At 33.1% G+C, this 15,609-nt stretch overlaps 1 protein-coding gene across 1 annotated transcript; it reads right to left on the bottom strand.

The window, feature by feature from the left end:
- Positions 1-6,819: 6,819 nt before the first annotated feature.
- Positions 6,820-15,390, bottom strand: LOC125833290 (uncharacterized). The gene is made up of 15 exons (XM_049512437.1): positions 15,356-15,390; positions 15,146-15,261; positions 14,079-14,176; positions 12,898-13,025; positions 12,643-12,796; positions 12,405-12,514; positions 11,429-11,512; positions 11,300-11,348; positions 11,104-11,195; positions 10,670-10,808; positions 10,262-10,347; positions 8,743-10,181; positions 8,465-8,578; positions 7,514-8,368; positions 6,820-7,083 (listed from the first exon to the last, which is right to left on the bottom strand). The coding sequence occupies exons 1-14, from the start codon at positions 15,388-15,390 to the stop codon at positions 7,749-7,751; spliced, it is 3,264 nt and encodes a 1,087-aa protein (XP_049368394.1). The 3' UTR covers positions 6,820-7,083; positions 7,514-7,748.
- Positions 15,391-15,609: the final 219 nt, after the last annotated feature.

Genomic DNA, 15,609 nt, shown 5'->3' with positions numbered 1-15,609 from the left:
CGAAGAGAAATCGATATGATTGGAATGGTTTTTAAAAAGTCTAATTTTGGTTATATATTATAAAATACCCAAAAAATGGAATGGTATAATTTTTTTAAAAATAAATGATCGAACCATACCATTGACACCCCTATTTGTAGCTACATGTTAGAGGGAGGAGAGAGGCGAGCGCGAATGGGAGAGGGAGGAGAGAGGCGAGCGAGAGAGGTGAACTGTATTTGTACATATGTCGAATTGTATATGTATATCCGCCAGATAATTGTATACATGTAACTGATATACATATGTATTTGTATATCTGGCGAGCACGGTTGAGAGAGGGAGGAGAGAGAGCAAGCTTGAGAGAGGGAGGAAAGAAGCGAGCGAGATTGGGAGAGGGAGGAGAGAGGTGAGCGAGATTGGGAGAGGGAGGAGAAATGCGAGCAAGAAAGGGCAAAGAGTGTAGAGAAGCGAATTGTATTTGTATATTTATCATATAATTGTATATGTACATGTATAATTTGTATTTGTATATGTATAAGAGACGAGAGAGGCGAGAGAGAGGAAGAGAGAGAGGTGCACATAATTATAGCTAAAAGAGGTTGCGTGTGATAATTAATTCAAACTATAGCTATATTAGCTAATTAACTAGTTTATATTTGCTTATCTGCGTAATTTTCCCATCTTTTTATTTATCTTAAGAAATTAATATAATATATGTAGAAGCATATGCTTTGGGCGTATGGCCATTCAGAACTCGTGGAATTCATTGCCAGTTAATGGGTCACTTTGTAGATGGGGCCTTCTCACGGGCTTTGGTCCAACAGTTTAGTCCAATATAACTAGGGAAAATTTTCAAAACAACAATATTTTAGCTTTTAATGGGACTCCTTAGCAATAGTTTCACTATTTATTTAAAATGTCAATATTTTAGTTTGTTAAGGATTGAGTTATGTATTTATTTTATTTTGATTAATTTGAAAGAATACAAATAATTAATAACTGAATAGAGAAAATCATGGAACAAAAAATTTCAAAAAAGGTAATTTTTTTAAAAAAAATTAACATCAGTTACGTTTTTGAAAAAGCATATGTTGCCATTTTTCTTTCTAGCGTTTTTTTCTTTGTTCTTAAGAATTTCAATTTATTTTTGGAAACAGTAGTTTGTATTTTATATCTTATATGAGTGGAAGTGTTGGAAAATTTCTAATGCCCTCTGTTTTGGATATTTAAATGTTTGAACTTCTTTGAATATGTGTTCATCCGAAATGTATTCGAATACCTATTGATATGTATAACTAATTTAAAATACAAAAAATGTTGGTATTGATTTATTATGAATAAAACTCTTTGGCATTCTAGTTCAAGTACAAAAATAAAGGCAGTTGTGTAGTATATACCAAAATATAAATACAAATTAGATGTAGATCAAAATGATATTGAAAAATACAATTGCGATGAATACATATACAATACATAGAATAGGTTTATTCAAAATAAATTGTATTTATATTTCAATATCCAATTTTGTTATATTATTATTTCACTTTAAATTTGCAGAAAGTATTTTCTAGCTTAGTTTTTATTTCAAATATCATGTTGTATTTCAATATCATTTTGTATATCAAACGCAGAATGAATACCAATAATTTTGTATTCCCCTTCTTGTGATGTATTCGTCACACAATTTTATATATTATGTATTCTTAAAATTATATTGCTTTAGCCAAATAAAATACAAAATATGTCTTACTAAGTTTGTATTTCAAATATCAGGTTGTATTTCAGTATGATTTTGTATTCCATTTCCCTTCTTATAATGTATTCGTCACAATTATATAAATTATGTATTCAATCATAGTTGTGACGAATACATTATATACCTATTTAAATTACTACAAACTAAAAAAGAAATACAATGTTTTAAAATAAAAATACAAATGATGAGTAAAAGAAAAACAATTGACAAACAAAAATTAATAGGAATACAGTTGTGGTATGAATACAATTTTGTAACCTTCTTCTTTGACTTTGTCTTTCTTCTTCTTCTTCTTCATCTACTGTGTTCTTTTTTCCGATTTCTTTTCCATCAAAACCGAATCTGAATCCGTATTCACTTGTGCATTAGTAACCCTATAAGCAAAATTCGAAATTATTAAATATGAATGTATAAAAAAATCAAAGAATATATGATGTATGTGTGCTAATGTAGTTACTACAATCTACTAAATCTCAAATATGAAGACAAAATTTTTGATAATTTGAATTTCGAAATTATCAAAAATTAGAATGTATTAAATATCAAACAAAATAAACATACATATGAATTTCTAGATTCTCCAAAATCTGAAAAATTAAAAGAAAATCACAAAAAAAATTGAAAATCATAACTATTTGATGAATAACTAAACAAAATCACATAAAAATTGAAAAATTCAACTGAAAATCCGTAATATATAGAATCAGTGATTTAAACATCAAATCAAAATGGATAATGGAAATTACCTTGTCAATCGATAAATCTGTTTGAATTACTAAATAGATTCATTTAACAATAAAGAAGATTTCTTGATGAACAACAATTTAGCACCTTGAAGAAAGATAAACTTGAAACATGAAAGGTGGGGAAGAAACGTGAAAGTGGGGAAGAAACGTGAATGGAGTTGAAAAAAGGTTAATGTTTATTGGTTTAATTTTTCTTTCTTTTAACGGTTATGGTATATAATTAGGTCCAATATAGGACTCTTTCCATAAATAAAATTAATTTTAAATACTAAAATCTGAATACATGTTATTTTATAAAAATATTGTCATTCTGCCATTTTAAATAAATATTTTAAAGTGTTGTTATTTTGACTAATTATGTTAGGTATTATGACTTAATTGCTAATTTTTCCATATAACTTAAATACTAAGGAAAATTTATGTTCCATAACAAAATAAGATCCTATATTATTTGTAAAATTTTTAGAAATTCCATAGTGTAAGGAGCAAATTACATTCTATCCCTACTCTTTTTTAATTTACAAAATCCCCTAAAATTGCTGTCATCCGGATGAATCTCATTCTCTTGAATACATCACATTTGATACATTATACAACTAGTTTGTTGAGATTAAAAAAAAAATTAAATATTAAATTAAATGGCAGTTCCCCAAATCATGCAAATTAAATTGATGTCAATCTCTCCCAAATAACAGCTCCTAACAATTCAAATTTTCTTCTCTCAAATCTCTTCCAAATTGTAATAGATTAAAAAAAAGTTGACAATTTTATATAGTTATGTATCATATAAAAAATTATGAATATGATATACATTGATTTATTTATAAAGCAGTGTTGCAGATACTTAACAACATGTGATACATCATAACATCTGATACATAACTATGTTATATACATAACAAAGTTATGTGATATATACATATCCATGAATATGATATAAACTGATTTTGTTATAAAACATTAGTGTTTATGTATCAACATTATTATTTGTTGTGTCTACAGATATATAACATTCTACTAGTTGAATAAGGCTGGTGTATGTATCCGTGGTAAAAGATAACGAAATTTGTAATAGTTCTATATCCCATACATCACTATGAACATGATACATACTAATTTGTGTTTCAATAAATAAGGGTTATGTATCAAAATTAATATTTGAAAACGATATATTGTACATGATAAAATTATGTATCATAAAGGTGAAACGAACGAATTATACATTAACTTAAAAATCAAAATCAAGATATATTAAAAGGTCTGTTGAAAGCAACAAAAAAAAAAATCAACAATTTGATCTACTAAAAGGAACAAAAAAAATGATGAAAAAATCTTTCCACACTTTCTCATTTTCTCTGTATCAACTCTTGTAGCTTTTTTTCACTTTCAACAATGGTGTCACCCATGGATCTCGACCCAAAGCCCTTACCGGAGCCACCAACAACTCTTGATAAAATTTTAATGTATCAAAATGTTGAAACAAATGCATTATACATTAATTAAAGAAACAAAACAACTAAATACATTAAAAAGGGGAAAAGAGCCTGATATACCCCTCAACTTTGTCATTTGGAGATGATATGCCCCTTGTTATGAAAGTGGCTCATATATACCCTTACCGTTATACAAACGGCTCACATATACTCATACCGTTACAAAATGAGCTCACATATACCCTTCATTTAGCGGAAGTGAAAAAATTAGTTTTAAATTTATATTTTTTACTTTTAATTTTCTTAAAAATTATTTAGGGGTATATATTAATCTTTTTCATACATAAATTATTTTTTGACTTCTTTGATTATAATTATTTGAGTTTCTTATTTTGTTTTTTTCTTTCATTCCTTAGTGTAAAGAAAAAAATTTAAAACTATTTTTCTGTGGCTATATTATAATTTAAAACTATTTTTGTCTATATTGTAATTTAATTTTTGTATTTGAAGAAACAAATTTGGTCACCTATAATAAGTTTTACAAGAATATTAGTGAAACATAAATAAATTTGACCATCAAAATAATAAATCTAAATTAGTCATTGAAACAAAAAAAAGTCAAAAAAAATATGTTTGAGGAGGATTAAATATACTCATATGGGATTATATTTTTTTTTAAAAAAATAATAATAAATTAAACTCAAATTAATTTTTTTCATTTCCGTTATAGGAAAAGGGTATATGTGAGTCATTTGAATATAAGTAGGGGTATATATGAGTCATTTTCATAACGAGGGGTATATCAGCTCTAAATGACAAAGTTGAGGTGTATATCAGACCCTTTTCCCTTAAAAAAATGAACCCATACGTATCAGAAAAAGATGAATAACAAAAAAATGGAAAAAAATCAACAATCTGATATGCTGAAAGCAAAAAAAAATGATGAAAAAGCCCTACACTTTCTCTTTTGCTTTGTATCAACTTCCGTAGCATTTTTCACTTTCAACAATGACGTCACCCATGGATCTCGACCCAAAATCCTAACCAGAGTCACCAGCAACTCGACCCAATCCGCCTTTTTTGGACTTTTTTCGACAATCGATTTTGAATTGAAGATGCATCGTTCTTCGACTAAATTTATAAATGAAAAAGCTAAAAATATCAAAAAGAAAATCGATACTTTGACAATCTATTTTTTTTCTTTTTCAAAAAGGCCAATTATCAATTGAGAATTTTCTTTGGATTTCAATATCCATTATCTATAAAATTAATTAAAAAAATATATTAAATAGATTAAATTAGACAGATTACAATTTTTTATATTAATAACAAATAGATTAAAAGTTTTGTTAAAAAAATTAAAATAAAAAAGATAAATATAATTTCGCAAACTACAAAAAAAAAAAAAAAAATCTTATAAGTTTCTGAAATTATCCATCCTTTTAAAAAAATAATTTGTGTGGTTTAAAAGAAAAGGAGAAAAAGCGTAAATCATGTTTGTTGTGTGTTTTATGGAAAAAATAAAGGTGGGTCTATTTAAAATGTGACATTATTGCGGGTACTTCTTTCCCACTAGACAGAAAGGCATTTTTGTTCTGGGTCCAAATAGAAACTATGTTTACGTTTCTAATTTTGATTTAACACACTTATTAAGAAAATAATAATTAACATGATATATTTATCATTTTACCTCTATTAATTGATAGAATTCCAAAATCAATTTATTTATTAAAGATATTCTATCTTTTTCAAAAATATAAAGGAGTCGTTTGGTTTGAAGACAAGTTATGTTGGGATTAGTTATGACGAGATACGTTATGTTGGGATAAGTTATGATGAGATCATTTTTTATTGGTTGTTTGATTTATCAAATATGCATGACATAATTTCTAAGAGTAAGTTGTGTGTTTACAAAAATACCCTCTAGCAGTGTTTTCAAAAACGTTTTTGGGGCTAGTTCCCGGGTGAATCTCAGGGCGGGGCGGGGCGTACCAAAAACGCTCCGGGGCGTAAAATTAAAGACGTAGATCCATAAGGCGTAAGTTCTAAAATTTGAGGCGTAACCCCGAGCATAAAAACGTAAGTCCCGGGCGTAAAAAACGTATGCCCGAGCGTTTTTAATTTATTTTTTTGAACATTTTTTGCTTTAAATCATATTTTTTATTATTGGTGTAATGATATTTCTCAACTAGTAATTATAATACTTTTTTCTTCATTATTGATTATTAATACTTATCTCAAATAAAAATCATAATATAATTTTCTATATATTATAGGTTATTTATAAAAGTTTATTTGTATAATAATTGAAAGGTTTACTTTTGCTTGTTTTATTAGTAATAAAACTATAAAATTGAATATACATGAGACTATACCCCTTAGATCCATATATGGGACTTACGCCCCGTGTCTCGAGGCTTACACCTCACCCCCTACTGTATAAAACGCCTCGCTTCACGCTTCCCCCTTTTAAAACACTGCCCTCTAGAATAAGTTATTTGTTTATAAAGAGGGCTTAAGGGGGTAATTTTGTTATTTTACATTTTTATCCCGGAATTAGTATTCCACCGCAATTCTATTTGTTCTATTCCAATTGAACACTTGCTGGAAAAATGTTAGGAAAGAGGGACGGACGCCAGACCATTGATTTCCGATCATCTCTATGTGAAAGAAACATGAACAATCATACATTCTACATTCCTCCTTTAGAGAAGGCGCAAAATAAAAATTCCGGCACATCCTTCAGCTTGGGAACTTATAGGAAACATTATAAAGACCTAAAATATACAGATCAATTGTAACAAGTTTCTACCAAAATGCCTTGGTTTCCCTTTACGAAAGATATTGGGACGATTAAGCACAGGTCCCCATCTTCTACTAAGAATGAAACGTTTATCTGGTCAATGCACTAGTAATCTCTCATCCATCTCATAGTTGGAACATGAACATTTCCCAATTTTACTTGCAATCCCGCAAACAAGCTACAGCATTATTGCTTTCTTGAAAAAAAATGAGCTGTTTTCAATAATCTTTTTCTAATGTGTATTTGTGACCAAATTCTCCACCCACATCCAAGAACACTGACTGGAGAATCACACCTGCCTATTCAGTCGGAGCATGAAGTTGTGTCTAAACCGCCATGTTGAGCCTCGACCTCATCTTTCAACTGGCAAAATCATCATAAACCAAAAGCAGGTATCAATGTATATAAAAACATATTAAACAGGAATTATTCGTCAAACTGTCAAAAAGCAATTATTCGGGGCCGCGTGTCAGTTAAAGGAGCAGGAGAAGAGTGAATTAGTTTTTCAAACCTATAATCAAATATTTAAGAAGCATGATTCCAGGAACTATTTTCTAAGCAGAGAGAAAATCAGAAACATCTTTCTTAAGTTGATATCGGCTACTTCAATACAGCATTGGGAAGGAAATTTCACAATAGAAGTATTCATCAAGATTGACAAGAACATTGAATATACTGTGCAGACATAGCAATGGCCGATTTTTGTCACCTAAACTTGTTCTTGCAACCTTGCACTTACTTTGGTGACAAGTATAACAAAGAAAGTTGGTAGACTTGGTTGGGAAGTGCTAACCTGTTGGTTTTTGGATACCCTTTTTCTAGGAGGGTTGTTCCTTCACCAATCTGAAAGCCAACTTCATGCAGACAGAGTGAACCAACCTCGCCTTTCAGAGAGCAAGACTGTTGTGTTTCCTCATGTCCTCTTAGTCATTTGAACATCATAAGATCAAATCAGTTAAGTCACGTGATCATTCTGGTTCATTGATTCTTTAATAGCTACTCAGCTCAAAAGAACCACTGATCCAAAATTACATCCCGAATGTTCTATTATACAAATTGCCAGAATTGGGCATATGAATCTTTGATTCATCATATCCGGTAAAGAACTTGTTAAAGCCCAAATTTTCTGTTCGGAGGAGTTCCGCTGCACCCAAACTGTTTCCACTCTGAACCCCATTCCAGCTGTCCCAGTGGTCATTTGGTATGACAGAGTTCCTACTCTGGGGAAGAGTGAGCTGTGAAAATGGAGATTGATGGTTGGCCAGAGTTTGCTCCAGACCCCTGGAAGAAATTCCATCAAATGGGTATTGATTGTTGGCCAGAGTTTGCTCCACACCCCGGGAAGAAATTCCATAAGCATCACCAAACGCAGAAAACATGTTCCTCGTATCAGCAAAACTATGGTTCTGATGTGCAGTTAGAGATCTTTGCATCAGTAATTGAAGCCTTCCCTCATTTTGTAAAGTATTTGATTGTGGAGGACAACTTGAAGACATGTCCAAGTTTGAGAGATGAAGGCCATTAGGAAACCCTTTACCAACTGCCAGAATAGCAGGATCCATAAACTCAATGTCTCCATTACTCACATGTCCAACTTGAGGAGCCTGGTGTAGATTGTGCAATGAAGAGGTATCACGCAAGTGACTCGCTGCAAAATGTAATCAGTTGACATAAACCATTAAAATCAACATACATTATGTCAACACAGTAGAAAAAACACAAAAAGGCTTGGTAAATAACAGACCATGAAAAGAATCAAAATTCTGCTCCATTCTCTCAAAATGAGAAGTAAAACCCGGGGGTGGTGCTCTGTTTGGTGCTGAGAACCCTGGAGGTGCTGACATCTGAGGTCTGGGCACTATTATGAAAATTCACCAAAAAAGTTTAATCCAGAGGAACTCAACTTTTTTACTTTTTTCTTTCTTTTTAAGGAGTACAATTAAAACGAAACTTGAAACAATGTTTTACAATATAAGATGCAGTTAAGACAGAAGGAACTACAAAGATGAGCCATGCACTGACCTGATAGCTTATTAGAAGAGAGATGAGAAAAGCTGTGGCCAAAACCAACTGTTTCCTCATTATTAACCATGGAAAAACCATTACGAGTACCAACATTATCAAGATGATCATTTCTGCTATTAGGAAAATCATGACCATGATGATAATGATTGAAACTTTGCTCAATGTAATTAAGAGATGGTTGATAATCAGCTGATGCATTAGTGGTTGGTTCTTCTCTTGCAAAAGAGAATCTTGATTGGTTACTGGTTAATTTTCTTGAGCTTGACACTCTAACAGACCCTTGTTGGTCATCAGTTTCTCCCAACAACTTGGCAAGGTTCTGAGGAGAAGTTAATGACTCATTCCAAGGATCAAAATCCAGGGACAAAATATTAGATATTATACTGCTCTCTCCTATATCTACATTAGTACTACTGTTCTCGCTAGGAGCTTCACCTTGAAACCTTTCCACATGCATCCTCTTACCCTCGTCAGGCAACGGATAATAACTTCTATCAATAGTATGCAAATCAGCCACACAATTCGATACATTCTCCGGGTATCCATTAGTCAATGATTCTCGAGAAGGCTGTGATACTGAATCAGTTCTCCTGTCTAACTGCATATTGGCCCTAACAGGTCCACCGCCATTAATCAGCTGAGAGGAATACCCACTAGGCTGAGCTGGGGAGTGCAAAGAAAGCGAAAGATTTGGTGAATAGACTTTCTCAATAACTACTTCGGGATCCCTATATCTCTGCTCATTAAAGGTTAGCAAATCATTCTCCATTTCAGAAGTAGTAACTTGTGTTACTTTGCTCTGCGCATCCAATCTCAGGTCAGACTTCTCTCTTGTGATACAAATCTCATCTGCAGAAGTTGCATATTCCTCTGTCAATTCAGATTGCGAGGACTCCTTATTTTGATCAATACAGTTGCCCTGTGATTTTTTATGTCTACCAATGCTCAATGACGACATATCAAGGCATACATTCTGGATCTTAACATCTGTGGTATCATTGGAATATTTGGTAAAACCAGGTCCACTAGACTTAACAGAAATATCCAAGGCATTTGTACTACTGGTTGGTATCATTTGTTTATCTTTGTCCTTCACAGACATGGACGGGACACTATGTAGCTGACTGTTCATAGATGAAGAAGCAAGAGGTGCCGGAATGGTGGGGTTCTCAGAAGTATAGGTTTGAGGATCTTCTCCTACATGCTGCTTAACAGGTTCTAAAGTCTTTATTTTTCCTCTCTCTTGAGTAGTTACACTTTCTTCAGTATGAACTACTTTCTTTCCTGCATAGGCAGGCAGTAACGAAACCTGACTTAAGCTTTCAACAGCTGTAGAAAATACCGTTGGATTGCACGTCTGAGGCTTCTTATTAAGTGTTCCATTAGAACATGGTACACTGGCAGGTGGGTGTTGATTATTTGATGCACGTGTTCCCCTAGTAAACAAGATCAAATTTTAACAATTAGCACCATATACAAATTAATGATGATAAAAGAGTATCTGCTTATTGCTTACCATAAAGCTCCAGCAGGAAGAGCCGCAGATCTACCAGAGCTACTATTTGGTGGGGAGCTGGAGCCTCTAACACTGGGTGCTGAATTCTGCATGGCAGATGACAATATAAAATTTTACACTTGCAAATAGAACATTGCCATATTGCTGAAATAATTTCTAGAAGGGGTAAAAATTTGTTCAAATATAAGCTTTCATGAATGTAAATCACAATTATCCAATATGACCACAAAAAGATGGAAATGACTGGAATCTAAGACCACAAAAGAGCACGATGCCCGGACTTCTCAGCCCACTGACCCCCCTAAACCCCACAATAGAGAACACCTTTTTTCATTTGAGCCTAGGAAAGGAAAGAATCCAAAGATTAGAATATGAAGAAGGTAAGCAAATGGAACACAAAAATCTTACAGTTGCAGCATTTTTACTAATAGGTTTGTCTGCAGAAGCAGAGTTGTTACTGCAGTACTCCTCTGTTGGCGGCGGTAACACACTCCCTGATCGTCGCTGCATACTATTAATGGCACCAGCAATTTGTTGAACTCTACTCCTTCAAAATAACTATGCAAGTTAATTAGCCATCCAGGGAACATTTTACATGCATAGGACAGAGACATGCAGACTGATAATGTCCGGTCTTCTGATACTGGCACAGCTGTAAGAATTCTATACTAGAGACCTACTGTGTTTAGGTTAAAGCTTGATGCCTCCTCCAAAAGCCCTGAAAATGAACCTACTAATTTGATGTTCACTACACATGTATGTACTACCTGGAAGCTATTTGCATTATTCATGACTTGCAGCTAAATCATCCCAAATAATAATGAGCTGAATAATCCCAATACCTTGTGTAAGCTGATAAGATTTCGTCTTTACTAAAGCTATCCTCTTGCGACCCAACCTCGTGCAAGTATAAACAATCAAGATTGGTACAGGGCTGAACCAAAAGACAACTAATCCTTGATTACATTATGATTATATAAGGATCAAATGCAAATTCACAGTCAATTATTTATTCCAAATTATAATTCAAACTCATACCACATTTCTCAACCAAGCATGACAGTATTTTGTGGTTCCAAAGCAAGCTCTGCGAACAAGGAAATTAAAATGGTTAATGGAAAATCAGAACAAAGTTGGTTGCCTACATGAACCAATCATCGCACTAACCTTAGAGGTCTACCATCCAAAACAAACCCATGTACAGATTGAATACACAGAATTGCTTCCTCCTCCTTTGAATAGGTAATATATCTGTACACAACATTTCAACACTTGTTAACTGATTGTCTTTTGTTTGAAGACTAAATATGAACTGAGGATTTCAACCAGCAAACATAATATACGATAAAGCACAACAAGGGATCAGGGGCTTCATGATTGGAGAAAGAGAAGGGGATGGGTTGGCGTGTCACTGGGTAGAAATTCAATACTGGAAACTAAGTGAGATTTTGGTTGGATGTTCAGTGGACACACTACCCTCAACACATGAACAGTTTTTAAACAATGAGAATTTCGGAGCCAGAAAGTTATAAAGAATCAACACAGGTAATGTGTGATGCCAAATTTGTCTTTGCAAAAGTTGGAACTCACCAAGGCAGCAAAATTTATTTTTATTGGAAACATTTACCGATGGGATGGAGGGCCCCGCATCAAGGTGTATACCAAAGTACAGAGCTTTTTTTTTCAAGAAAAATGATTCTCTACAAAGAGAATATGGCAACCAGTGAAGACTGAGAAACAAGGAAGAGGCTCAAACAAGTGGCTGAAATCAAACCAAAATGATTGTTCACAGTGACCCTCTAAAGCACCACAGGAAGGAAAAATAGAACATAAGGTAGCGATCATTATCAAAAAAAAAACACCAGGTACAGATGTTTTTGTTAATTTTTCGAAGGCCTTGTAATTTTGCAACAATATATAAGAACTTGCATTGACATGTGTCATAGAATATAAAGGACAAAGCAATATTTGATAACTTGGACAGCTGTGTGACATACAAAGTATTTTGACAACTTGGATAACTGTGTGACATACAAAGTATTTTGATAACTTGGATAACTGTGTGACATACAAAGTATTTTGATACCTATAACAACTGTCAATTTTCAAGTAGCCAGGTAACTCAATCAGGAACAAAACTTACACACTACAAGTATCATTTGCAAAATGTTGAATAGTGCCAGCAGCTGTACGAGATATAGACACCTTCATAACCTTCCCATACAGAGAAAAATACTCTTTCCTCTGTAGAAGCTGCTTTTGAGCAATAAAAAAAAGTGAGGAAAAACAGGCATATTCAACAGGAGATATTAAGTGTTCTTTTTTCCTTTTTTTTTTAATTTCTTGAAGGGTGTTGAAAATTTCACAACAAACGTACATACATCTTCATCAGCTAGACTGAGAGGCAACCCCACAATGTAAACAAGATTTCTTTGAACGACTCGAACACTGCTAAGTTGCTTCCTAGAATCTGCTGTTTTACTTTTTCCCTTGCGAGAAGACAACCTTTTCTCAGTGCTCATCTCAGCCACTACCCTGTTGTCAACACCAAAGATTATGAATAACTCAAAAAATACAGAGTTTCATTCTCTTGATAGAGTTTGTCTTTAGAAAGCAAAATTAGCTCATCTCATTACTTGTCACATTTTGCTTCCATGCCAACAATCTTTTCCTTGTTATAAGGAGTGCGACATGCTGGACACTTCCCTTCTGTATTCTCCTTCTCAGCCATATCCATTATGTGATGCCAGCACCAGACACATATCTTCAAAAACATGTATCAAATGTTAAAACCTACAACTACCGATAAATTCACCATTGGAGTAAAGATCACACGTGAAAGAAAATACGACAATTACCCCTCAATTTACCATTTTGAGGTTTGACTATAGGAAGCAAGTTGAAATCAGGCAATATGAATCCTCATGGATGACTAACCGTATCACCCATTTAAACTCATGCATGCTAGACTAATAATAGAACAAAACTCATACCAATACAATATAATATAATATAATATAAAAATAAGGAGAAGTAGTTCTCTATGTTTCTACTAACATATAATCTCTAATAGGACTAGAAGACTCGTAAAACACATAAGATCTGAAGTAAACATACGCATGACTAAAATATATTCCCAACTAATTGGTATCGGCGATATAGATTTTTTCTTCCATTGTGCCTTATATTTTGTGAATTCAGTCACCAAAATTCTGCACCCATACATTTTGAGATGACAAACTTGAAGTTGTAACTAAAGCAGATTAATGGATACCTGTAAGGGTACATCATGAGGCTCCTAGGTATACCAGCAAAGTCTACAACAATGCAACCAATATATTTACTAGTTAAGGATTGAGGTTCGAGCCTCTGAGCTTAAGAGGAAGCTAAACAGAAACTACATGGTTTTGAACTGCTCAGGCAGTAGACCCTTCCGGAAATCAAAAACTTAACCCCCTCAAAAGCTCTAAAGAAATGCAATATTCACCTGAGCAGTTATGCCTAACTGATGACCTACCCTTGAGGAATTACATTCAAAAGGAACACCAAAGGATGTGACTTAGTAGTGGGTGAAAACCTTGGAGACCAAAGTTCAAATCCCAAACAAAAAAAAGAAAAGCTAGATGATCTCTTCCCATCTGCCTAAGCCTGGGTGGGAAAAGTTACCCGGTATCTATGTTGGTGGGGAAGTAGCAGATATCCGTGGAATAGTAGAAGTGCATGCAAATTCACCCAAACACCACCATTATAAAAAATAATTGATAAATTCCAATAAAAACTTTCTAAAAAATGTAAGGGAAAGACAGCATCTACAAACCTCGTAGCCGCACTTGCAAGGTTTCAACTGCTGATCTGTCAAATCCATCTCCTCCGCACAAAGAGGACACATCTTATCCCCTGGTCGCTCATTGTAGCCTGCAACAGTGTGCAAATATCATAATTAATAGAAATATATCCAGCAGCACAATCAATTCACCCGTTCGATACTTTTGTTCACAAGAAACTTGAAACTAATTTCCATGCCAAAAACATTTTATTCAACACACAACAATCCATATTCTATAAAGATTTGCAACTTCGAATAGACGATTTTAACTTCACACTATCAAAAACTCAATTGAAAGACCTACTACATCAACTACAGATGTACAGAATCCCAGAGCAAAAGAAAACCACAGCACTTGTCAAAACAAACCACGACATACAGATTTTTTTCTTGAGAAATAACACAAATAGATTTTGTAGCTACCCGCCCCAAATTGTTCGACACACTATAACTAATTAGCTACACACTGCTTTTATTTTTTTCAAATATGAACATCTTATTTTAAAATATTTAAGCAATAAATCGCAATTTCACACCAAATCTAGATGATTTTATCCTCATACTTTGAACCATAGTACTGCGACTAACACAGTGCTCCTCCTTAATCCAAAGTCAAACTCATGAACTCCAAAACTCAAATCTGTTTTTTTTTGTGATTAATCAAACTCGTCGATCCAATACAAAAACACACAAGGAACTAACCAAAAAATAAAAAAATATCTACAATCTCCACATAAAAATCTAATAAAAAAAAAGATAAAAGAAATCACTTCACCAATTAGACTCAAATCCAAGCCTCATCAATCAAAAGTCAAACCAAAAACTCATCCAAACAATTCAAAACGCTGTTAAATCTTAACATAAATCCTATAAAATTCAAAAAAAAATACTCAATCCAAACAGTTTAAAACGCATTTAAATCTTTGACATAAATCATACAAAATTCAAACAAAACAAAAAAACTCATCCAAACAGTTGAAAACGTTGCTAAATCTTCACATAAATCATAAAAAAATAATAAAATTAAGGATCTGATAGGGTTCAAGATATGGACTCACAGTGATGAGTGGATCGAAAAGGAAAAAAAATCGCAGAGGATGAGACGCGCAGAATTGCAGAGAGAGAACCACACAGGCAGCTTGTGAATGAAGAGAGAGAAAGTGCGAGAGGTCGGCTGTTGCATTATTATTGGGTGTTTTTTTATGCTGCTGGTTTACGGGTTTACGGGTCAGGTACCGACTTAAATAAACGGGTTCGGATTGTTTTACATCTCGATGCTCTCCAGTCTCCACACGTAGTTCATTTAAACTTTTTTCTTTAAATATTAAATATCTTTTAAATAAAGTTAGCACTAGATATGGGACCGCGTGCTGGATATATGTTACTGTTTTTGTTTTAATTTATGTGGTACATATGAAATTTGAAGTTAATCAATTTTTTAGTATGTTTTTATATATTTTAAGTTGCTAATTATTTGTTTTTAGAGTATGTTTTACGTAAATATATTAGAAATCACAATAAT

Source organism: Solanum verrucosum, unplaced genomic scaffold, assembly GCF_900185275.1.
Source record: "Solanum verrucosum unplaced genomic scaffold, falcon-dt-bn FXZP01000288.1, whole genome shotgun sequence".
Taxonomy (NCBI): domain Eukaryota; kingdom Viridiplantae; phylum Streptophyta; class Magnoliopsida; order Solanales; family Solanaceae; genus Solanum; species Solanum verrucosum.
Note: the sequence above shows the minus strand (reverse complement) of the source record. Positions and strands in the feature narration are given on the sequence as shown.